The sequence below is a fragment of the Phyllobates terribilis genome, unplaced genomic scaffold, assembly GCF_046119375.1.
Source record: "Phyllobates terribilis strain yellow unplaced genomic scaffold, ASM4611937v1 Scaffold_4__5_contigs__length_816908805, whole genome shotgun sequence".
Taxonomy (NCBI): domain Eukaryota; kingdom Metazoa; phylum Chordata; class Amphibia; order Anura; family Dendrobatidae; genus Phyllobates; species Phyllobates terribilis.
The window spans coordinates 399,229,532-399,255,843 of record NW_027362764.1 but is presented as its reverse complement, the minus strand read 5'-3'; the positions used below and the strand labels follow the sequence as shown (position 1 = coordinate 399,255,843).

Sequence of the window (26,312 nt, the reverse complement as noted above, 5' to 3'; positions counted from 1 at the left end):
GTCCTCGTCTTCGGGGTCCTCGTCTTCTTCGGGTTGGTCTTCTGGGTCCTCGTCTTCGGGGTCCTCGTCTTCTTCGGGGTGGTCTTCAGGGTCCTCGTCTTCTTCGGGGTGGTCTTCAGGGTCCTCGTCTTCTTCGGGGTGGTCTTCAGGGTCCTCGTCTTCAGGGTCATTGTCTTCGGGGTCCTCGTCTTCTTAGGGTTGGTCTTCAGGGTCCTCGTCTTCAGGGTCCTCGTCAGGGAGATCCAGAGTGATTACCAAGAACCATTTCAAAAAGCTTGAACTTGGAAATGTAGCAGAAGGTACAAGAAAGCTGAGGAACTACCGAGGACCAGCTGACGGTACTGGAACCCGGATGGATAGCAGAAGGTACAAGAGCCAATGGAACTACCGAGGACCAGCTGATGTTACTGGAACTCGGTTACTAAGCAGGAGGTACCTGTGCCAGAAAGCACTACCAAGGACCAGCAGACGTTGGTGGAACTTGGATACCGAGAAGGAGGCACCTAATCCAAAGGCACTGCCGAGAACCAGCTGACGGTACTGGAACCCGGATGGGTAGCAGAAGGTACAAGAGCCAATGGAACTGCCGAGAACCAGCTGACGGTACTGGAACCCGGATGGGTAGCAGAAGGTACCCATGTAAAAAAAAAGTTCAAGGCCGCGAGCCGGCCGCAGTTACCAAAACCCACAGTCCTACAGAGGGTGCTTGTCCTATTGGCACTATGGAACCAGCCTTCATTGCCAGATCCCGCAGCCCACATAGGAGTCACCTAAACTGCAGGCACCATAGAGTCGGCTAACCCGACCGCAACACGACAGGACAACGCATTGGAGGCAAAGTGACGTTGACACTACCCGGAAACAGCTGGCGTGCTGGAACCAGGCTGGGCAGGAGGGAGTACCCGTGCCAAAGACACTGCCGAGAACCAGCTGACGGTACTGGAACCCGGATGGGTAGCAGAAGATACAAGAGCAAATGGAACTACCGAGGACCAGCTGACGGTACTGGAACCCGGATGGGTAGCAGAAGGTACAAGAGCCAATGGAACTACCGAGGACCAGCTGATGTTACTGGAACTCGGTTACTAAGCAGGAGGTACCTGTGCCAGAAAGCACTACCAAGGACCAGCAGACGTTGGTGGAACTTGGATACCGAGAAGGAGGCACCTAATCCAAAGGCACTGCCGAGAACCAGCTGACGGTACTGGAACCCGGATGGGTAGCAGAAGATACAAGAGCAAATGGAACTACCGAGGACCAGCTGACGGTACTGGAACCCGGATGGGTAGCAGAAGATACAAGAGCAAATGGAACTACCGAGGACCAGCTGACGGTACTGGAACCCGGATGGGTAGCAGAAGGTACAAGAGCCAATGGAACTACCGAGGACCAGCTGATGTTACTGGAACTCGGTTACTAAGCAGGAGGTACCTGTGCCAGAAAGCACTACCAAGGACCAGCAGACGTTGGTGGAACTTGGATACCGAGAAGGAGGCACCTAATCCAAAGGCACTGCCGAGAACCAGCTGACGGTACTGGAACCCGGATGGGTAGCAGAAGGTACCCATGTAAAAAAAAAGTTCAAGGCCGCGAGCCGGCCGCAGTTACCAAAACCCACAGTCCTACAGAGGGTGCTTGTCCTATTGGCACTATGGAACCAGCCTTCATTGCCAGATCCCGCAGCCCACATAGGAGTCACCTAAACTGCAGGCACCATAGAGTCGGCTAACCCGACCGCAACACGACAGGACAACGCATTGGAGGCAAAGTGACGTTGACACTACCCGGAAACAGCTGGCGTGCTGGAACCAGGCTGGGCAGGAGGGAGTACCCGTGCCAAAGACACTGCCGAGAACCAGCTGACGGTACTGGAACCCGGATGGGTAGCAGAAGGTACAAGAGCCAATGGAACTGCCGAGAACCAGCTGGCGGTGCTGGAGCCCAGGGTAAATACTAAAAACAGAAGAGCCAGAGGTGTATTTGGAGGAGGTTTTAAATCCGTACTACAGTGGATGTGGACAAAGCAGGAGAATTTGCCGGACACACAGCTGGGGATCAGCTGACGTTACTGAATCCCAATAACACTGGAGCAAGCGTTGACTGTGCAGACGGCACTTCTGAGCAGCAACTAGCGGTATTGGAGCCCAGGGTAAATACTAAAAACGGAGGAGCCAGAGGTGTAATTGGAGCAAGTTTTAAATAAGTAGCACAGTGAATATGGACAGAGCAGGAGAAATTGCCGTGAACACAGCAGGGGAACAGCTGACGTTACCGAACCCCAATAACACCGCAGCAAGTGTTGACTGTGCAGACGGCACTTCCGAGCGCCAACTGGCGGTGCTGGAGCCCAGGGATAAGAATGAAAACAGAGGAGCCAGAGGTGTAATTCGAGCAACTTTAAAATGTGTAGTACAGTGGATGTGGACAAAGCAGGAGAAATTGCCGTCCGCACAGCAGGAGAACAGCTGACGTTACTGAACCCCAATAACACGGCAGCAAGTGTTGACTGTGCAGACAGCACTTCCGAGCGCCAACTGGCGGTGTTGGAGCCCAGGGTAAATACTAAAAACGGAGGAGCCAGAGGTGTAATTGGAGCAAGTTTTAAATAAGTAGCACAGTGAATATGGACAGAGCAGGAGAAATTGCCGTGAACACAGCAGGGGAACAGCTGACGTTACCGAACCCCAATAACACCGCAGCAAGTGTTGACTGTGCAGACGGCACTTCCGAGCGCCAACTGGCGGTGCTGGAGCCCAGGGATAAGAATGAAAACAGAGGAGCCAGAGGTGTAATTGGAGCAACTTTAAAATCTGTAGTAGTGAGAATGTGGACAGAGCAGGAGAAATTGCCGTCCGCACAGCAGGGGAACAGCTGACGTTACTGAACCCCAATAACATGGTAGCAAGTGTTGACTGTGCAGACAGCACTTCCGAGCGCCAACTGGCGGTGCTGGAGCCCAGGGATAAGAATGAAAACAGAGGAGCCAGAGGAGTAATTGGAGCAACTTTAAAATGTGTAGTACAGTGGATGTGGACAAATCAGGAGAAATTGCCGTCCGCACAGCAGGAGAACAGCTGACGTTACTGAACCCCAATAACACGGCAGCAAGTGTTGACTGTGCAGACGGCACTTCCGAGCGCCAACTGGCGGTGCTGGAGCCCAGGGATAAGAATGAAAACAGAGGAGCCAGAGGTGTAATTGGAGCAACTTTAAAATCTGTAGTAGTGAGAATGTGGACAGAGCAGGAGAAATTGCCGTCCGCACAGCAGGGGAACAGCTGACGTTACTGAACCCCAATAACATGGTAGCAAGTGTTGACTGTGCAGACAGCACTTCCGAGCGCCAACTGGCGGTGCTGGAGCCCAGGGATAAGAATGAAAACAGAGGAGCCAGAGGTGTAATTGGAGCAACTTTAAAATCTGTAGTAGTGAGAATGTGGACAGAGCAGGAGAAATTGCCGTCCGCACAGCAGGGGAACAGCTGACGTTACTGAACCCCAATAACACGGCAGCAAGTGTTGACTGTGCAGACAGCACTTCCGAGCGCCAACTGGCGGTGTTGGAGCCCAGGGTAAATACTAAAAACGGAGGAGCCAGAGGTGTAATTGGAGCAAGTTTTAAATAAGTAGCACAGTGAATATGGACAGAGCAGGAGAAATTGCCGTGAACACAGCAGGGGAACAGCTGACGTTACTGAACCCCAATAACATGGTAGCAAGTGTTGACTGTGCAGACGGCACTTCCGAGCGCCAACTGGCGGTGCTGGAGCCCAGGGATAAGAATGAAAACAGAGGAGCCAGAGGTGTAATTCGAGCAACTTTAAAATGTGTAGTACAGTGGATGTGGAGAAAGCAGGAGAAATTGCCGTCCGCACAGCAGGAGAACAGCTGACGTTACTGAACCCCAATAACACGGCAGCAAGTGTTGACTGTGCAGACGGCACTTCCGAGCGCCAACTGGCGGTGCTGGAGCCCAGGGATAAGAATGAAAACAGAGGAGCCAGAGGTGTAATTCGAGCAACTTTAAAATGTGTAGTACAGTGGATGTGGACAAAGCAGGAGAAATTGCCGTCCGCACAGCAGGAGAACAGCTGACGTTACTGAACCCCAATAACACGGCAGCAAGTGTTGACTGTGCAGACAGCACTTCCGAGCGCCAACTGGCGGTGTTGGAGCCCAGGGTAAATACTAAAAACGGAGGAGCCAGAGGTGTAATTGGAGCAAGTTTTAAATAAGTAGCACAGTGAATATGGACAGAGCAGGAGAAATTGCCGTGAACACAGCAGGGGAACAGCTGACGTTACCGAACCCCAATAACACCGCAGCAAGTGTTGACTGTGCAGACGGCACTTCCGAGCGCCAACTGGCGGTGCTGGAGCCCAGGGATAAGAATGAAAACAGAGGAGCCAGAGGTGTAATTGGAGCAACTTTAAAATCTGTAGTAGTGAGAATGTGGACAGAGCAGGAGAAATTGCCGTCCGCACAGCAGGGGAACAGCTGACGTTACTGAACCCCAATAACATGGTAGCAAGTGTTGACTGTGCAGACAGCACTTCCGAGCGCCAACTGGCGGTGCTGGAGCCCAGGGATAAGAATGAAAACAGAGGAGCCAGAGGAGTAATTGGAGCAACTTTAAAATGTGTAGTACAGTGGATGTGGACAAATCAGGAGAAATTGCCGTCCGCACAGCAGGAGAACAGCTGACGTTACTGAACCCCAATAACACGGCAGCAAGTGTTGACTGTGCAGACGGCACTTCCGAGCGCCAACTGGCGGTGTTGGAGCTCAGGGATTACAGTTCAGGTGGTAGAAACATGAACAGAACAGGAGACCTGGATACTGTTGCCAACCAATTATTTATTCTGGAAGAGGACTGGCAAATTCATGAGAGATCCAGGCCTTGTTCATTTTGAGAAAAGTAAGCCGGTCAACGTTATCGGAGGATAGTCGCATGCGACGGTCTGTTAGTACACCACCTGCGGCACTAAAGACGCGCTCCGATAATACACTAGCAGCAGGGCAAGCTAGCACCTCCAGTGCATACTGACTAAGCTCTGGCCATGTATCCAGCTTACAGACCCAAAACTTGAAGGGAGAAGAGCCGTCTGGGAGTACACTAAGAGGGCAAGACATGTAGTCTGTCACCATCTGACGGAAACGTTGCCTCCTGCTGACTGGAGCTGTCTGTGATGGTGTAGACATTTGTGGCGGCGGGGACACAAAACTTTGCCACATTTCGGCCATACTGGTCTTGCCTTGTGCTGAGGCGCTGCTTCTGCTCCCTCTTTGTGCAGAGCTTCCTCCACTGCCTCGACGCACTGAGCTGCTTTGTAAAGCACTAGCAGCACTGCTCTCGGTTGGAATGGAGAACATGATGGAATGCACCAGTGCGTCTTGGTACTCCCGCATTTTACGCTCCCGGTTCAATGGTGTTATGAGGCTTTGTAAGTTGTGCCGGTAGCGAGGATCTAGGAGGGTGGACACCCAATAATCAGCCGTGTTGAGAATGTGGGCGATGCGGCGGTCGTTTCTGAGGCACTGCAGCATGAAATCAACCATGTGCTGCAGACTGCCAACTGGCCAAGAAACGCTGTCCCCTGCTTGAGGCGTGATCTCTGCCTGCTCTGCATCACCCCACCCTCGCTCTAGATACTGACTACTAGAGCATTGTGTACCTCCCTCCTCTGGACAGATGTCTTCCTCATCCATTGACTCCTCCTCATCCTCCTCACAAAGTGTCCCCTGCCTAGGCCTTTGTGAGGAACCACGTTGCGCAGACTGTAGAGAAGCAGATGGCATTTGTGACTCCTCATCCTCCACCTCTTCCAAAACCTCGTCCCTTAGTGCTTGCAGTGTTTTTTCAAGCAGGCAGATAAGGGGGATAGTCATGCTGACTAGTGCATCATCTGCACTCGCCATCCGCGTGGAATAATCGAAGGCACGCAAAACGTGGCAAATGTCCTTCATAGAGGCCCACTCAGTGGTGGTGAAGTGTGAACGGCGCGCACTGCGACTTGTTTGCGCCTGCTGCAGCTGGTACTCCATTACTGCTGCCTGCTGCTCACACAACCTCTCCAACATATGTAACGTTGAATTCCACCTGGTGGGTAGGTCACATATGATGCGATGTTCCGGAAGACATAATCGGCGCTGCAGAGCTGCAATGCGTGATCTTGCATTGCTGGAACGCCGCAAGTGAGCGCACTCTATGCGGACCTTGTGAAGCAGTGCATCAAGATCCGGATAGTCCCTCAAAAAACTCTGCACGACCAAGTTGAGCACATGTGCCAGACATGGGATGTGAGTGAGGTTGCCTAGGCCCAGAGCTGCCACCAGATTTCGGCCATTGTCACACACTACCATGCCTGGCTGGAGATTCGCTGGCACAAACCACACGTCACTCTGCTGCTTGATGGCATTCCAGAGCTCCTGCGCTGTGTGGCTTCGATTCCCCAAAGAAATTAATTTTAATACGGCCTGTTGACGTTTGGCCACGGCTGTGCTCATATCGGTCATCATAACAGGTAACCGTTCACGGGTCGATGTGGAGGTAGACCGTGACGGCTCCTGCAGCGCTGATTCAGAGGAACTGGAGTATGAGGAGGAGTCAATGTGTACAGACTGGATTCCTGCAATCCTTGGAGTTGGCAGAACACGTACAGCGCCACTCTCAAGATCTGTACCCGGCTCCACAACATTTACCCAATGGGCAGTGAGGGAAAGGTATCGTCCCTGTCCATGCTTACTGGTCCACGCATCAGTGGTCAGGTGGACCTTGCTACTGACGGCGTTTTGTAGCGCATGTTTAATTTTTCCCTCCACATGATGTTGCAGGGCAGGGACGGCTTGCCTGCTGAAATAAAAGCGGCTGGGCACGTTGTATTGTGGGACTGCCAATGCCATAAAGTTACGGAATGTGTCAGTCTCCACCAGCCTGAATGATAGCATTTCAAGGGCCAGTAGTTTAGCAATGCCAGCATTCAGAGCCTGTGCTCGGGGGTGGTTTGCCGAGTATGGGCGCCTTTTCTCCCATGCCTGTGCTAACGATGGCTGTAGACTGGCCTGGGAGTGTGAGGATGACTGGGAAAGTGGTGCTGTGGGTGGAATTACACTGTGTCTCTGTACAACAGTGCCAGAGATTCTTCCATGGCGATCCTGTGAGGAAGCCGAACCAGCTGTGTGTGAGCTGGAGGAAGAGGCTACAACACGAGCTGAAGAGGTGGTAGGTGGCGCTGTAGGTTGGCCTAGGTCTTCAGTGTGTTTGTGTAACTCCACCACGTGCTTGGTCCGCACATGTTTCCACATATTTGTGGTATTGAGGTTGCTGACACTTTTCCCTCTTTTCACCTTCTGATTACACAGCTTGCATTTGACAAAGCAAATGTCATCTGCAACTGTGTCAAAAAAGGACCAGGCACTGCAAGTCTTGGGAGCGCCCGCTTTGGATTTTGGAAGAGCCATGCTCCTAATGGGTGCCGAAGTGGAGGCTACAGGCAACCAAGTCTGCCCCCTCCCTCTCCCTCCTTTTTGGGCCGTTCGGGGAATCTCTTCCTCAGAGCTGCTCCCACCACCTTCCTGTCCCTCACGCCATGATGGGTCAAGGACCTCATCATCTACACCACCCTCTTCAAACAACTGCTTCTCCTGGGTAGTCTCGACAGCACAGTACGCACCAGAAAGTGGCACCTGAGTCTCATCATCAGATGCGTACTGAGGTGTGCTGCTGACCATAGGCACTGGCCCACCCGCCTCTTCAGATTCAGAGAGACAAAACGGTTGCGCATCACTGCATACTACCTCTTCTTCAAATTCTCGAATTCTGCTTGGCTGGCCCCCTCTTTCCAAGCCAAGAGATTCAGAGAACAGAAGTAGAGATGGCTCCTGTCCAGGGCTCTCTGACTGCCTGGGCAATTTGGCAGGTGGTGAAGAGACAGATGGGTGCTCTTCAGTGCTCAGGACCTGAGAGGATCTGGAACTAATTGAAGTCGATGCGTTAGTTGCCATCCATCCGACAACGGCTTCAATTTGGTCCTCGCGCAGCAGTGGGGTACGGCTAGCTCCTACAAAGCTGCGCATAAAGGACTGTTCCCTGGTAAAACTGGGGGATGCTGAGTCACTGGTGCCCGCAGCAGGCACAGAATCCCCACGTCCTCTCCCTGCAGGCACAGAATCCTCACGTCCTCTCCCTGCAGAAACTCCACGCCCACGCCCACGACCACGACCACATGCCTTACTCCCTGCCTTCTTCATCTTGGTAGACTGATAAAGATAGGCAGAAAAGTACTAAGGGCTTAGTGTGCTTATTCCTGAACAGCTGCTAACAGGTATAAGAAACACTAATTTTATAAAGTGTGGACTAGACTTTAATATGAGCTAATGTGGCCTACACAACTGTAAAGTGGAGTGTTTGGTGAACTTTATTTAGGTTTTTTTTGTCACAAAAAGACACTGGATGTGCCTAAAGATGTAATAACGATAGTATCACAAACTTTTTGTAGCTATTACAATGTAGGAAGGTAACCTACAATGCAATAGATGAGGCTGCAAAAAATAGGCTAATACTAATCTGGCTGGGGCTGCAGGGCCCAATGCTGCAGAAAGGCTCCTCTATCTACTCCTATATAGTGTGTTTGGAATCAATTTAGCTGAATATGGATGGAACCACCACACTAATAGGAGATATCAGGAAAAATTATGAATTGGCAATAAAGGACAATGTATGAGGCAGTGACACACACTGAGTGCACTACAACCAGACGGGGTTGAAGCACACACTACAGGGTGAGCTGCACTCACACACCAGACCTTGCAGACAGCGGTGAACAGTACAGATGCAGAGCACTGTGCACTAGTGCTGCAAGACGGAAAAAAATTTCTCTATCTACTCCTATATAGTGTGTTTGGAACCAATTTAGCTGAATACAGATGGAACCACCACACTAATAGGAGATATCAGGAAAAATTATGAATTGGCAAAAAAGGACAATGTATGAGGCAGTGACACACACTGAGTGCACTACAACCAGACTTGGCTGAAGCACACACTACAGGGTGAGCTGCACTCACACACACAGACCTTGCAGATAGCGGTGAACAGCACAGGGAACTGTGCACTAGCACTGCAAGGCACAGTGATTTAGAAAGTAGCTTGGGTAAAGCAGTATAGAGCAAATAGGTAGCTAAAACTGTCCCTCAGAATAACAGCGTCCTATCCCTAACTGAATTCACAGCAGAGTGAGCTCAAAATGGCGGCGGTGGCTTTTATAGTGCATCATGACATCATTTCAGCAGCCAATCACAGCCATGCCATTAGTTAAGATGCCTACATGCCTAACAGGATGTGCCCACACTTCTTAGGATCCTCATTGGCTGAATAAAATGAAAATGTCTCATTGCATTATGGGAACTTCCGATTCCGGTATACGATATTGCAATAGTATCGGAATTAAGTATCGGAATTCCGATACCGCGAATATCGGCCGATACCCGATATTTCAGTATCGGAATGCTCAACACTACTTATGACTATGTGATATTTCAGTTTTTCTTTTTTAATACATTTGCAAAAATTTCTACATTTCTGTTTTTTTTCAGTCAAGATCGGGTGCAGAATGTACTTTAATGAGAAAAAAATGAACCTTAGAATTTACCAAATGGCTGCAATGAAACAAAGAGTGAAAATTTTAAAGGGGTCTGAATACTTTCCGTACCCACTGTCTATAAGATTATCTCAGCACAGGAACACTTTTTTAACAAATCTAATTGTGGAACTTATTTTTATTCCAAGATTAATTAATTAAAATGTACTTTGTTCTTGGGAAAACCCCTTTAAAATTAGAGATTGCCAGTGTTATTGCTGAAATGTGTATGTTTTACTGTGAAATGCTATGACGTTTCAGAGAGAGTATACTTTTCAGAGCCACTTTTTGATGTGTGAGGGGAATGTTGAAGATTCCCACTCCATTCCCCTCTAAAGCTGTTTTAGTAGATATGTATTACATGTATAAACATAAGATATGTTATTGGTGTTTTAGCCATTAGATGGCATCGGTTGGCACTTTCATACTACTGTCACCAGTATGTCAGTTGGAACACAGGGAGTTAACCAGTTTGGGCCCTAGTGACAGATAGAGACTGAAGGATTACTGGGGGTTGGGACGGCCATGTTACATTTTAGGGAGTTAGTAAGAGTCAGTGAATAGAGACAGACATGTGAGGAGTAGTGGAGATAAGAAGAGGATGGGTGTTTAGAGGTTTTCTTCATTGTGTATGGGCACCATAAAGGGAACAAAAATTTGTCACCTTTCCACAGCTCTACTTTCCCATCTTTGGCAGTTCCAATGAGAAAGAATGGATTGGTGATTTAGGATGTGCAGCCATTCCACTCAGAGAGGGGACAGAAGCAAATCACTCTTATGGTCTTTGGGGGTCTCAGCAGTCAGACCCCGCCAAATATGAAATGTTCACTTCTTATAGGAAAATGCTGGTTGGAGTACTGCCTGGGTTAGATTATCATAATTAACATAGGTTAAAAAAGTAGAGGAAATAATTATTAACGGTAGGTTAAAGGGAGCTTGTCATGTCAAAAATTGCTATTAACCCGCAGATATGGGGTTAATTTGCAGGTTAATAGCATTCTAAAGCTGTGTGGCCATGGCATTGAAAGCCCAGCTGTTGGGAGAAAATGAATTATATTCCTCCTTGCAGTCTACAGCTTTCAGTCAGAGGTGCAGCTTTAGTCACTGCTCAGTGCATATTGAGTGGTGTCTGTAACAACACCTTGGCACTGACTGACAGCCAGCTCCGCACTGATGCACTGTGGTGTACTGAGCAGTGACTGAAGCCACACCTCTATGACTGAAAGCCAGAGGTTGTCGGCAGGATTAAAGTTTATTCCCTCCCAGCAGATGGGCTGCCAGTGCAGCGGCTGCATGGCTTTAGAATGCTATTTACATGGAGATTAACCCCATATCTGCAGGTTAACCCCTTTCCAACCCTTGCCGTATTAGTACGCACATTTGCGTAGCCCGGTTCAGTGAGGGCTCCGGCGCTGAGCCCGCACTGAACGGAGCACATGACAGCTGATTCTTACAGCTGACATGTGCCCGCAACAGCCGCGGGTGGAATCGCGATCCACCCGCGGCTGTTAACATGTTAAATGCCGCTGTCAATCTCCGACAGCGACATTTAACGCGCGCTTCCGGGTTGCGCGTCATAAGCCCCGCCCACCGGCGACCCCGTCAAGTGATCGCGGGTCACCGATGGGCGTGCATGACAACCCAGGGTCTGCAGCAGACGCCTGTGGTTGTCATGATCTCGTCGCTATGAGCGCCACCTAGTGGTCGGCGCTCATAGCACAGGACCATTTCTGCTATATGCAGGGGATCTGCTGGTCCCCTGTATGTAGCAGAGACGATCAGACAACTGCTGCTTCTAGTCTCCTATGGAGACTATTGAAGCATGCAGTAAGTGAAAAAAAAATGTTTTTAAAAATATAAAAAAAAATATAAAAGTTTAAATCACCCCCCTTTCACCCCATTCAAAATAAAATATATAAAAAAACCCCACATACACATATTTGGTATCGCCGCGTTCAGAATCGCGCGATCTATCAATATAAAAAAAGAATTAATCCGATCGGTAAACGGTGTAGCGAGAAAAAAATTCGAAACGCCAGAATTACGTTTTTTGGTCGCTGCAAAATTGCAATAAAATGCAATAACGGGCGATCAAAAAATCGGATCTACCCCAAAATGTTATCAATAAAAACGTCAGCCCGGCGCACAAAAAATAAGCCCTCACCCAGCCCCAGATCCCGAAAAATGGAGACGCTACAGGTCTCGGAAAATGGCACTATTTTTTTTACATTTTTTTTACCAAATTTTGGAATTTTTTTTCACCACTTAAATATAAAATAACCTATACATGTTTGGTGTCTACGAACTCGTAATGACCTGGAGAATAAGAATGGCAAGTCAGTTTTAGCATTCAGTGAACGTGGTAAAAAAAATAAATAAAAAACAACTGTGGTATTGCACTTTTTTTGCAATTTTACCGCACTTGGAATTTTTTTAACATTTTCCCGTACACGATATGGTAAAACTAGTAATGGCGTTGAAAAGTACAACTTGTCCCGCAAAAAATAAGCCCTCACACGGCCATATTGTCCAAAAAATAAAGACGCTATGGCTCTGGGAACAAGGGGAGCAAAAAAAGAAAAAGCAAAAACGACAAAACCCAAGGTTGCGAAGGGGTTAATAGCATTTTTTTACATGACAGGTTCCCTTTTAGATGATCTCATGATATTTAGTAGACACATGTGAGAACTTTATTTTGGAAACTAGATAACTATGATAATTTAAGAACTAAAATATCAACAGTAACTATAATTCTCTCCCTTAAAAAATGGACTCATTAGAAAAATCACAATCAATACTTGATAAAGTCAATTTCAATAAGTAAAAAAAAAATAAAAAATACCGTGGGTTATTACACTGGCGCTCCTTGTATGAGACTCCTCCACCACATGTTCTGGAACATGGGGACCAACCTGACCAGTCAGACCACTGACCATTTGTAGGTTCAGGTCCTTCATCACCATGTTTCACACATTGACCTCTTCGGCACCACTGCAAAACAAAGATATTTTGGTGATTATTATATTTTTTTTTTTCACAGTATAATTGCTTTCTTACACTGTTTGGATAATTTCACCTGAAATGCCAAAGTATGGCAATGCTGCAGCCAAAAAGTACACATTTTTCAAACTGATTGTTCAAGCTCGTGTAATTTTGTGATTAAATTGCTATTTATCTGTAAAGCTAAGTGGCCTTTAACAATCAATTTGAAAACTGCACTGGTATATATATTTTGGAGTGGTTTTATGCTACTGGCCATTAACTCACACTAAGGTCGGGTTCACATTTACATATTCACAGTCCTTATACAGACCACAATGCCTGGAGTGACCGCAGATCTCCATGTGAACCTGGTTTAACATTTTATCATGACAAAAACTATTCTGTAATTAAGGCTGGATTCGCACGGCGTATTGCACCATTTCACTGGCTCTTTAAACGGTATTTCTTTAGGTAAAACATGCTGTAGCCACGTTACAATAGCAGTCTATGGAGAAATGTACACTGAATTAAAGAAATTGTACAAAGAACATTTTTACGTTTGCGCCATTTTGGAGGTCATTTAAATTTTTTTTTAAACTATGCATGCCCTGGGTTTATCTTTTTCTAGAATTATCTTGGAAAAGGGGCACAAAATTAATAATAGGACTAAACCTTTGTCAAAATGCAGTTTAAATCACTTACAATTTTTGGCATCTTTCTTTTTTTATAAGCAATGAAGAACGTTAAAAAATAATCCTTAAGGAGCCCTAATAAGCTATGAAGGTATAGGCCAGATTCACACGAGCATAGATTCTGTCTCGCGGTCAAACCCTGATCAAAGTGTCAGCTTAGTGTGATCCGATTCCCTGGGATGAGAGAATCGGATTACAGGTGAGGAGAAGATGGAGAACAAATTTCTCCATCTTCTCCATTGTGAGAGTCCACGGAAATCGAATTACCCTTGGATTTCACCCGAATGCAGTCCAATGTTTTCCACACACCCATAGACTTGAATGGGTGATTGGCATCCAATTTGCACTGCAAATCACAGCATGCTGCGATTTTGTTCTTCTCATGCCAAATCGTATGAGAAAAAAACCTGCTGATGAGAATAACATGGGTGCGAGTGCTAACCGATAAAACATAGGATAGCCCTCATCCGATGTATATGCACATGTGAGAAAGCCGATAATAAATTCTTCGTAACACTGAGTAAATTTGTAGAGAACCTACACTACTGACTGAATTTACACACTGGATTGTTTATTATTTTTTCGCACTTTGTTTTTTTTAGTTAAAAAAAAACACTGCAACCAGGTTCCGAACCACAAAAGATTGCTGTATGATTTTAGGCACCAGCCTGAACGGATGTGAAATTCCTAATTGAATACATATTTTTTTCAACGTTTAACCACATTTTACAGGTTAAATATAGATCTAATCAATTATATGTAAAATGTTTAAAAATAATTTAGCATTCTTATTATAATTGGTGCATAAGTGTTTAAAGTGTTTTAAAGGAGACATATGATCAAATTAAAACTACACTCAAGAAATGAAAGATCTTTATGGGGTTGATCCTTCATTTAGATATTGCTGCAAAAATATTTCCATTAAATTCAAAGATTTTCTTTGCATCAAAACCAGTTCTTTTTACTGCTTTACTTTTTAAAGTCTGATTTAATAGGATGTGTGAGAATAGAAGAAGGGATTTATGTTTTATTTCTAGTCATGTTGCATTTCAGCACAGTTCACTTTAAGATGAATTGGGTCAATGAATAGTATTATACATTGCTTGCATTACTGAAAATGTCTTATACAAAAAAAAAAAACTCAGGCCACAATTACCCTGTCAGCGGCACTTATTTATAAGGAATCACTCAATAGCGCAATAATTCTAATACTTTATATCTTTGTTAAATAGAGGTAAGAGGTGAATAATAAGAATAATAAGGTAACAGAGAGAAGGATTAATTAGATCCCAGGAAGACGCGTATAAGAACAAGTTCATGTGAACATTTGTGACTGATTAAATAAGCGGGCTAATTGGAAGCCTTCACCTCAGCACCTTGTAATTACAGGGCACTGCTGTTATTCTGCCTTCTTGTCACACCTAGTTATTAGTATTCTGTATGACGATGGTCGTCATTACTGTACACATCTGGATTCACACCGGGAGAGATTTTTCTGAGCGTTATAAATAACGCAATGGCCAGATGCTGACTGTGAGTGAATAATAAAACATGATTCTTCGGTGTATAAAGTATTTTTATAGCGGTGGTCTTTATGTATAAAAGCATTTATTGATGCATATTCAGATGTGTTCATTGTGGTTTGTGGTGTGTGGCGGAGAAATGCACAATACAAACCACATGGATCTTTTCAGTGTAAATATAAATAAAAATGGAAAAAGCAAGTAATGCTTAGGAAATTGAAAGAAAGACTTTAAAAAATACATACCATAACTAATTTACATCTAGTTAATCCCATGCTAGGATCTCAGTAAATCAGATTGAAAACAATATGCATAAACTTCTTTATATATAATTTCTGAGACTAATTAAACTGATGAAACTTGAGAGGGCTTGTCCACTACTCTGACAACCCATAATGAATCTCTGTGTTTCCCTCCAGTAAAATAATAACACCTATACTCACCTCCGGCGCCAGCCCTGTTCCAGCGGAGTTGGCATTGGCTCTCCCGAGGCTCATGTGACATTATTATGTCACACAACCACTGCTGCCAATAAGCATTGTCATTACTCTTCCCTCCTTTCAGACACATCAAGACATCTGGAGGATGTGAGGGAGCAACCACAGCTCTTACTTCCTCGGGATGTCAATTATGTCTGTAGAATAGGAAAATTAAGCCAGTGTTCATTTGCTGCAGGGATCGCATGACATAATTTCATGTGAGCCATGGAAGACCCTGTGCCATCAACGCTGGAACTGTGTCGGCACCAGAGGTGAGTATAAGGGCTCTCATTGCACTCTGACCAGTGGTATTTAATTAGGCAGAACAGACCTACAAATTTTTTATCATGTAGATTCGGTGCGCACCCATTCAAGTCAATGGGTGCATGCAAAACATCGATTTGCACTGGGATGTCATCCGAGTGCAGTTCGATAGTTTCCGTGACAGGCAATGGAGTAGATGATGAGATTAATTTCTCCTTCTCCTCACCTGTGATCCGATTCTTGCATGTGAGATGATCGAATCACAGTAGCATGACACTTGGCTAACGTAGTACCAGAGTTTGACCCGAGAGTCATTAGAATAATGTATCCGATGCTCTTGCATCAGATATTATGAGCTAATGTGACCCTTGCCTAAGTTTTATTCTTTTACTGGAGAGAAACATAGGGATTAAGAAGGAGTTGTCTGAGCAATTGACAATCCCTTTAACAGTATACTAACATGTGAAGTATTAGTATGTCAGGTCATGTGCAAGTGCATGGAGTGGACTCAGGAGATGTCGGCTGTCTATCTTGCTGTAATGGTATGCACACATGGACTTTTTTTTAGGAGTCTTTTGGAGTGGGTCTGCTCTGAAAAGCACCTGAAAAAAATTGCTCAAAAAACTTTTGAAAGGTTCTTCCTGTTCATTTCTATTGATGTGCATATGTTCAGCAGTTTGAGCATTTTTCTTCTGATTCAGATTTTGAAAAACATCTGTTGGGAGAAAAAAAATCTCCAAACTAGGCACTGTCCAATAAAAATGCTGCAAACAAAGCTGCAAACATTAAAATCTGTGAAAGTGCTTGAAAAACTCTTTAAAAACAATTTGTGAGATGTAAAACTACTGAAATAGTTTTCATTAACCACTTCGCGCCAGAGCCTGTTTTTGCCTTCGTGACCGGGCAAATTTTTTCAATTATGACCACTGTCACTTTATGAAGTAATTACTCTGGAACCCTTCAACGGATTCCCCTGATTCTGAGACTGTTTTTTCGTGACATATTGTACTTCATGATAGTGGTAAAATTTCTTTGATATCACTTGCGTTTATTTGTGAAAAAAATCTGAAATTTGGTGAAAATTTTGCAATTTTCAAACTTTGAATTTTCATGCCCTTAAATCAGAGAGATATGTCACACAAAATAGTTAATAAATAACATTTCCCACATGTCTACTTCACATCAGCACAATTTTGGAACCAAAATTATTTTTTGTTAGGAAGCTATAAGGGTTAAAAGTTGACCAGCGATTTTTCATTTTTACAAAAACATTTTTTTTAGGGACCACAGCTTATTTGAAGTGACTTTGAGGGGCATTTATGACAGAAAATACCCAAAAGTGATATCATTCTAAAAACTGCACCCCTCAAGGTGCTCAAAACCACATTCTAGAAGTTTATTAACCCTTCAAGTGCTTCACGGGAATTTTTGGAATGTGGAAGAAAACAATGAACATTTAACTTTTTTTCACAAAAATTTACCTTAGACCCAATATTTTTTAATTTTTGCAAGGGTATCAGGAAAAAATGGACCCGAAAATGTGTTGTGCAATTTCTCCTGAGCACGCTGATACCCCATATTTGGTGCAAAACCACTGTTTGGGCGCACGGCCTGCCTCGGAATGTAAGGAGCGCCATTTGACTTTTGGAATGGAAATTTGGCTGGAATCGATAGCGGACGCCATGTTGCATTTGGAGAGCCTCTGAGGTGCCTAAACAGAGGAAACCCCCAACAAGTGACCCCATTTTGGAAACTAGACCCCTCAAGGAACTTATCTAGATGTGTGGTGAGCACCTTGAACCCCCAGGAGCTTCACATAATTTTATAATGTTAAGGTGTGAAAATAAAAAAACACATTTTTATCACCAAACTGATACTTTAGCCTCCAATTTTTAATTTTCACAAGGGCAGCAAGAAAAAATGGACCCCAAAATGTGTTGTGCAATTTCTCCTGAGCACGCTGATACCCCATATGTGGTGCAAAACCACTGTTTGGGCGCACGGCATGGCTTGGAAGGTAAGGAGCGCCATTTGACTTTTGGAATGGAAAATTGGCTAGAATCAATAGCGGACGCCATGTTGCATTTGGAGAGCCCCTGAGGTGCCTAAACAGAGGAAACCCCCAAAAGTGACCGAATTTTACAATCTACTCCTCTGTATAATTTAATCTAGTGGTGGGAAAATAAGTAGATAGGTAAATGGTCACTAAACCCATAGATGAATTCCCAGAGAGGTGTCATTTCCAAAATGGGGTCACTTCAGGGGGGAATCTGCTGTTCTGGCACTTTTCAGAGCCGCTAAGTACCAGAACTGCAGAATCCCCCCTGAAGTGACCCCATTTTGGAAATGACACCCCTCTGGGAATTCATCTATGGGTTTAGTGACCATTTTAACTCAATGGATGATTTCCAGAAACAAGCACGCAATGGAAGGTTTAGATTCTGGAGAACCCCCCCCTCCCACCCCTGGAAATTAAGTGAGCTCTACTCGAATGTGTCATTCACTAAATGAACCAAATGTTTGAATGACAAAATGGGATACATTTTTACAGTTTAAAAACGTGGTTCTGTGTGGAAGATTTTAAAGCAGTCAGTGACGCATAAGGCTGGCAATGATGGGCATTGTGGGCAATAGTAGCGGGTATCACGTCTCATTCCTCTCTTAGTACATACACAACATCTTTTCTGGGGGTTCCTTCTTGTTTGTGTTGCTGGAATAAGTGCAATAAAATGTCGCTCAGTGAGTCTTTTCACATCCTCAGATTCTAATGGATGAGCGGGGCTAACACTTTCAAAAACAAGATTTTCAATTACCTTTTCTTGATAATCAAGAAAAGTATCTGAATTTCCTGCTTTTTTGTACAACACAAAAGAATTGTATGTGGCCACCTGAAACAAATAAATAACCAACTTTTTATACCAGGTATAGGACTTTCTTGATACCTGGTATGGCTGTAGAACCTGGTCTGCAAGGTCCACACCCCCCATGTGTTTGTTGTAGTCAATGACTGACACAGGTTTTTGCTTCAGAGTAGTGGATCCTAGTTCTACAGTGGCCTTTGTGGCATCTGTGTGGGTCCAGCTGAGGACAAAAATATCCCTCTTATCCCTATACTTCAGGGCAAGCAGCTCTCCGTTGCGCACAGTCCCTGACTGCTCCTTTTGGAACTTTTGGTTGACCAATGGTTGTGGAAACCCCTGACGGTTTTCACGAATGGTCTGATGTTGTGTTCAACCAGACTTTTAAATAGGGGTATACTGGTGTAATAATTGTCCACATATAGATTGTAGCCTTTTTGAAAAAATGGACTTATCAGCTCCCAAACAATTTTTCCAGATGTCCACAGATAAGTAGGGCATCCTGGTGGGTTTAGTTGGCTATCTTTCCCCTCATATATGCGAAAAGCGAAAAAGCGGATGTGCATCCGGTTGAACTTTCGCACATTTTATAGAGCTTTATTCCAAACCTTGCCCTTTTAGATGGGATAAATTGCTTGAGGTACAGTCTTCCTTTGAATTTTACAAGGGACTCATCTATAGAAATATTTTGTGTTGGGATGTAGAGCCTTCAGAATTTTTCTGACAAATTTTCAATGATGGGTCTGATTTTATATAACCTGTCATGTTCTGGGGAATTTCTGGGCAGGCATTGACTATTGTCATTAATATGCCAAAACCTCATGAGCATTTCATAATGGGTTCTAGGAAGAACGACTGAAAACATAGGGGTGGCTTGAGCAGGGTGGTTGGACCAGTAGGATCGAATGCTCGTTTTTTTAACAAGCCCCATGGCAAATGTAAGTCCTAAAATTTTTTTTATTTCCGGGACATTAGTTGGTGTCCATAAATTTGCCCTAGCATAGTAAGATCGGGGATTCTGGTTTATGAATTGGGACACAAATAAATTTGTTTGCACGACAATATGCTCTAGCAAGCTGTCTGTAAAAAAACAAATTAAAAAAATGAATTGGTCCAAAATCTTCCACCTCCACATTTATACCAGGAATGGCGTTGAAATCAGGACTGAATGGAGCAGCCTAATCCAAAGCCTCCCATCTGGGAAATGCTATATCAAGTGGCAAAGCCCTTTGTACACTGGCGTGTGCCAATTCACTAGTAGGAGGGACAGCGCTTGTACTGGGCAGTGTTCCCTGATTTGGAGATGTTTCTCCAGTAGCTCTATTTGCCCCTATTGTACTGGTCCTTGAGCTTGAGGATGGACCAGAATCACTGCTCACGTCTGAGCTTTCAGTGTCGCCGCTACTAAAGACCTCAAAATTCACATCTCCATCTGAGATTGCACTGTCGTCACTGTCAGAACATAGCAGGGCATACGCCTCCTCTTCGGTATAAGTCTGACGGGCCATTTTATTTGTTTTCATATTTTTTGACTGGACTGACCGGACTGGACTGACCGGACTGGACTGACCGGACCAGAGTGGACTGACCGGACTGGACTGACCGGACTGGACTGACCAGACTGGACTGACCGGATGGGACTGTACTGACCGGACTGGACTGGACTGGACTGACCGGACTGACCAGACGGGACTGACCGGATGAGACTGGACTGACCGGACTGGACTGACCGGACTGACCAGACTAGACTGACCAGACTGGACTGACCGGATGGGACTGTACTGACCGGATGGGACTGTACTGACCGGACTGGACTGACCGGACTGGACTGACCGGACTGGACTGACCGGACTGACCAGATGGGACTGATGGGACTGGACTGACCGGACTGGACTGACCGGACTGGACTGACCGGACTGACCAGACTGACCGGACGGGACTGACCAGACTGACTGATGGGACTGACTGACAGGACTGACGGAACGGACTGACTGACTGCCGAGACTGACTGACTGACTGACGGGACTGACTGACTGACTGACGGGACTGACTGACAGGACTGATTAACCCTAAGGCTAACCCTAACTTTAGCCTAACTCTTACTTTTTTTTTTTTGTTCTACTGTTCCACAGTGGCAAGGCTGACACAGCTCTTGTCACACTGTTTGTCCTCAGCTCTCTCACTGAGATCTGAGGAGAAACAGTGTATTTATCAGGCAGGTCACCGGGGAAAGTTTGTTGCTGCAACAAACTTCCCCAGTGATCTCTCTGATTGGCTGGTGTGACGCTGACATCATCGAGACCTGAGCCAATCAGGTCTCAATGAGGTCAGAGGTCACAGCACCGGGATCCCCTCGCTGTTAAGGTATATGGAGGTCCTGATCACCGACCACCGGCTGTCACTATCTTTTAAATGCCGCGATCGCTATGGATCTAGAAGATAGGAACGGGATAACATCATGGGGACCTGATCCAATCAGGTCCCCATAATGTCACATGTCATGATGTCACATCGGGACCGCAGTGCTTGCAGGACACAGAGGGTCCTGAGCGCTGCGGGACCACCCACCGCTTTTAAACTTCGGCGCTGCACAGAGCCCAGGCAGCGCCGACGTTTATGTACAGTGGGCGGTCCTGAACCGGTTAAAAAACAAGGCAATTTAGTCCACCTAAAAAAAACCTCTATCTGCAAACACCCCTAAGGCTATGTACATAGGGAGTCTTTTTGCCAGAAAGTGAGCAGAAACTCAAAGTTTTTAAGTATTTTTTACATTGCATCGTAAAATTAATTGTGTCATTTAAACTTCCAACTTGTCCTATAAAAAAACAAGCCCTCATATAGCTATGTTGGTAGAAAAATGTAAATTTATAGCTCTTCGCTCAGGAGTTAAGGGGTTTAGAGGGTAACTAATTTTACTTTAATGAATTGCTTCTGTATTTATTGAGCATTAGCTTTAAGAGCCTCACCTTCAGCATTTTCCTTTTGTTAATGATATTATTAATGTAGGAAGGAAAAAAGGAAAGGAGAGGCTTCCTAATGCAAGAATACAAGAAATATTATGTCCAGAATTTACCTTTTAGATTTTTTATGTTTATTTTTATACTGCAAAGTTGCCAAAATTAAGCAAAATTTAGCTGAAACCACAGAGTGTAGGCTGACTCCATCACAATCAAATAAACTACTCAAATAAACTGAAGGAACACATAAGTTACTCATCTCGATGAAGGTAATATTATGTTCAAAAATCTTTACTGCTATAAGATATGAAGGAAAAAGACTAGTGTTGAGCGAGTATGTTCTATTAACCCTTTCGCCGAGTATGCTCGGGCCGAGCTCCGAGTATTTATAGCTGCTCGGTGATATGGTTGAATCCCTCCCGTGTGCATGATTTGCAACTGTTTGACAGTTTTATTACATGGGAGGAATGTCTATTTCTTACACATTCCTCATATTTATACTTACAATTACAGTAAAGACCCTGACAAAACATCCAGGAACTGCACATACCAGGTGGCAGAAGTTGTAGAAAAGAAGAACCATGCATGATGCCTCATGAGTTAGATTACTCCACTATACCCATTTACATAACAATACAAATTTGGCTTTATTTAAGTTGGAAAATTGGGGGATGGCTGACAGCCATTAGTTGAGTATAGCTACCTTTATGTAGTGGAGGAAGGCTATTACATTTTTTTGCATATTATCAAAGTATTGTGGATCAGCCCAAAAATAATAGGTGGACAGGAGAGATTAGATGATTGCTTTGAGCAACCCTGGTCCACAGTCCAGGTCAGTGCTCTCTGTCCGTTGACAGGAGATGCGCAAACCTGCTGAGCTTCTGGGTTCCCCGACGCTGTGTCATCTGTGATGCGTGCGGTACATGGTTAAAGAGGATTGACTTGGACCATGGACCAAGGTTGCGCAAACCGATCTGCTCATCTCTAGTGGGGAGCCTTACTGTCTCCTGCCAGCCCCTGATGAAATACTAATTTCATGATGAAGGTCAGCCTCTTAGAATTAAAATGTCTGTCTCATTTCGGGCATATGTGTAATACTTGTTGGTCCTACCTGTGGGACCCAGACTTTTCTCCAGAACAGGGTTCCAGGATCCTTTTATTCTGACTGGTGCTTCACCTGCAGTTAAGGAGGGGTAGCCATGCATGGTCTAATCATTCACTGATAATGGAGTTCCAAATAAAACAAAACAAATACACTTGGGAGAGAGACAAAGGCATGTGTGCCCACCTCTAATGTTGCTGTAGGTCAATTACCAGTTAGAAAGGGGCATTGGAGACCCCTGTCCTTGAGATAGGGGGTCTTGAAGGAGGGATATACATCTATTAGACATTTATGGCATGTCTGTCATGAGACAAACACTTTAATGTTAAGCTTAAGATTCCCAGGTACTTGAGCTCTATTTTGGGGTGTAGTGATACATATTTTTATAGCCTCCCAAAACTTCTGGTAGCTTTACTAAAAGCTTTACTAATTCAGTGCAGACAAAAAATCAACAGGGAATCGGCCCAGACCCCGACAGCGAGTGGGCCCCTGTGATGGTCCAGTGCCCTGGCACTTGCCCAGGTACGTCGGGTGCTGACGCCGGACCTAATCTCATTATCATCTTTGTAGTACCTTTTAAAAATTCAACATAAAATGATATGAATGCTGACTTTTATGTTTGTTCCTGGTTCATTATTTAATTTTTGACCTTTTTTAAGTTAAAACCAAGTAAAGTTGCCTATTCTTTTTAATTGCTCAACAACAATGGCATGGTTTTCCTTATCCAGATGTTTTAGCCTAACATATCATTTGCAAGCCTTCAACATGTTGCAGAATTTTGCGCAAATGTACTCCAGGACCCACTGGAGAACAAAATCTCTCTAATATTATATTTGAACGGTTGAAAACAAATGTGCGGTATTTTAAATGATGATGCGACTTGTTGCTGGAATGAGATGCAAAAAGGTAAACCAACAAAAAAGAGCATCTTTGATTTTGCACAAAAAATTCATCAACCAGCATGAACTATTTTGAAAAATTAAGTACAAAAAATGGCAATGAAGATCACAAAAAATACTTAAAAAATGCAACTGATGAATTGGGGCTTAAGACTACGGAGAGTTTTTGGTGAGTTTTTTATGCTGCATATTTTTGAAAAAATGCAAGCCCGCCTCCTCCTTTGGAGTGACAGGTCTCTCTCTGAGTGCTTGTATAGGTAAAGACCCATCAGTCATTGCCAGTGGGCAGGTAGAAGTGGCTTTGAAGTATGTTTTTCTCTAAAATTTCAGAGTCATACATACCTGGCTGAGATCACATAGCCAGTGCCTGATATGTGCTGCCTATGGATCTACTGCCATTTGTATCAGCTGTCAGATTCACTTTAAAAGTTAATCTCTTAATAAGATAGTATTACAGATAGGTACATGAGATGCATAGGGTCTGAAATGATTTTCTGGGAAAGAACAGCAATTTCTTTTAATAAACAAAGAATGTGACAAGGATTCACATCTTCACATATCTGGCACTTAATAATCTTGGCAGATTAAGATTTGAGAATGGAACCAAGGAAAGTTGTTACAATTATAAGTCATAGTCTTTGTAATGTTGTGTTTGCCAAGCGTTATAGACCTTCATAGTCACCAACGATAACTGTCCTACCAATTTTAGAAGATTTTAAATGTCAGCTTGCAGAAATTGCCCATGTTCTATATACAGTGAAGGAAATAATTATTGGATCCTTTTCTGCTTTTATAAGTTTGCCCACTGACAAAGACATGAACAGTCTATAATTTTAAGGGTATGTTAATTTTAACATTGAGACATAGAATATCCCCCCAAAAAATCAAGAAAATCACATTGTATAAATTAGATAAATTTATTTGCACTTTGCAGTGACAAATAAGTATTTGATCCCCTACAAACCATTATGAGTTCTGGCTCCTACAGACCAGTTAGATGCTCCTAATCAACTCGTTACCTGCATTAAAGACAGCTGTCTTCACCTGTATAAAAGACTCCTGTCCACAGACTCAATTAATCAGTCAGACTCTAACCTCTACAACATGGGCATGGGCAAGACCAAAGAGCTTTCTAAGGATGTCAGGGACACGATCTTAGACCTGCACAAAGCTGGAATGGGCTACAAAACCATAAGTAAGACCCTGGGTGAGAAGGAGACAACTGTTGGTGCAATAGTACGAAAATGGAAGAAATACAAAATGACTAGGTCCCCCTGGTCAAGAAGGCACATGTGCAGGCCCGTCTGAAGTTTGCCAATGAACACCTGGATGATTCTGTGAGTTATTGGGAGAAGGTGGTGTGGTCAGATAAGACAAAAATTGAGCTCTTTGGCATTAACTCAACTCGGCGTGTTTGGAGGAAGAGAAATGCTGCCTATGACCCAAAGAACACCGTCCCCACTGTCAAGCATGGAGGTGTAAACATTATGTTTTGGGGGTGTTTCTCTACTTAGGGCACAGGACTAGTGTTGAGCGAGCACTAAAATGCTCGGGTGCTCAAGGCTCGGGCCGAACTCGCCGTGATACTCGGGTGCTCGACCCGAGCAACGAGCCCAATGTTAGTCCATGGGAGACTCAAGCATTTTTGCGATGGCACCCCCGGCAGTCTTTTAAAAGCCTAACAAGTGCCCAAAACGATAGTGACAGTGCTCAAATGACATGGGGACAGCATGGGGATCGCCCCAGGAAGCATTTCTGACCCCCAGGTCACTGCTGTCAACAACGTGGTCAGAGGTATTAAGCCACTTTTACAGGCTCACAATAAAACGAAAGTGAAACTTTTTTCCTGTGAAATATGTTAAGGAACATCCTTTCCAGGGAAAAGATTTGTGTATAAGTTAAAATAAATGACCAAAAACAAAAATACTCCTCCACACCTTCGGCTATGTTCACAAGTAGCATTTTTTATGCGTTTTTGCACTTTTGCATTGCTTTCAACTATGACAAATGCATTGAAGACCCCTGGAAGCATCTCTGACTCCCAGTTCACTGTCTAAAAGTGTGCCCATCATAAGTGATCCTTGCCGCATCAGAAGATGCAGACTTGCAACTATCCCCATGCAAGTTCTAGTCCCAGGGCAGTGTTCAATTGTACCTCCCCCATTCCTTGCAATACAAGCGCAAGTATGCAGCCTGCCACCCACCCACCCCCAGGCTGCAATACCATACTGCTTGCTTGAACTTGAAATTGGGCCTTTTAGGCATGTGGAGGCGGAATCTGGCCACCACGTCATGGCTGTGTTGGCGGCCTGGAATCCATACTCAGTCCCCAGACGCCCGGCGGCCGGGTGTCCATACTCAGTCCCCAGCCGCCCCGCGGCCGAGTGTCCACACGGTCCCCAGCCGCCTGGGGGCAGTTGGGTGTCCATAAACGGTCCCCAGCCGCCCCCATTTCTCCTTGGAACATCCCCCACACACTTTTCTTAGCCCGGCCTGCTTTAGGCAGCATTGGACGAGCCCACCAGAGAACCAGACTACTCCGGTGGGCCCTGACTTCTCCATCGGTGGAGTTGAGAGTGCCAAGGTGAGGAGCATGATGATGATGACAGAAGTTAGCATCTGCTATGTTTTCTTTTAATGCAAGTGTAAGTGTGCAGCCTGCCAACCACCCACCCCCAGACTGCAATTCATACTGCTAGCTTGCACTTGAAATGGGGACATTTAGTTTAGAGGAGGCCGAAGCTGGCCACTACCTCATGGCTGCTTCGGCAGCGAGGTATCCATACTCAGTCCCCAGCCGCCCCTATTTGTTCTGGTGTGCCTTATACATAAGATTAAGCGCGTATACCAAAACATTACCTGTGCCCTCCCCAGTGCATTTAGTGGGAAGGAGAGCCTATTCCGCTGTAGTGTGTGCATG

At 45.0% G+C, this 26,312-nt stretch overlaps 1 protein-coding gene across 2 annotated transcripts in view; it reads right to left on the bottom strand.

Moving 5' to 3' along the window:
• ADAMTS16 (ADAM metallopeptidase with thrombospondin type 1 motif 16) overlaps nt 1-26,312 on the bottom strand; it is a 453,100-nt gene that overhangs the window by 196,308 nt on the left and 230,480 nt on the right. For both annotated transcript variants that reach the window (XR_012320095.1, XM_073678502.1), the window contains exon 12: nt 12,479-12,627. Coding sequence is in view for 1 of the 2 variants with exons in the window: in XM_073678502.1 (XP_073534603.1) it covers nt 12,479-12,627 (149 nt within the window). In the remaining variant the exon portion in view is untranslated. The remainder of the gene's footprint in view (nt 1-12,478; nt 12,628-26,312) is intronic.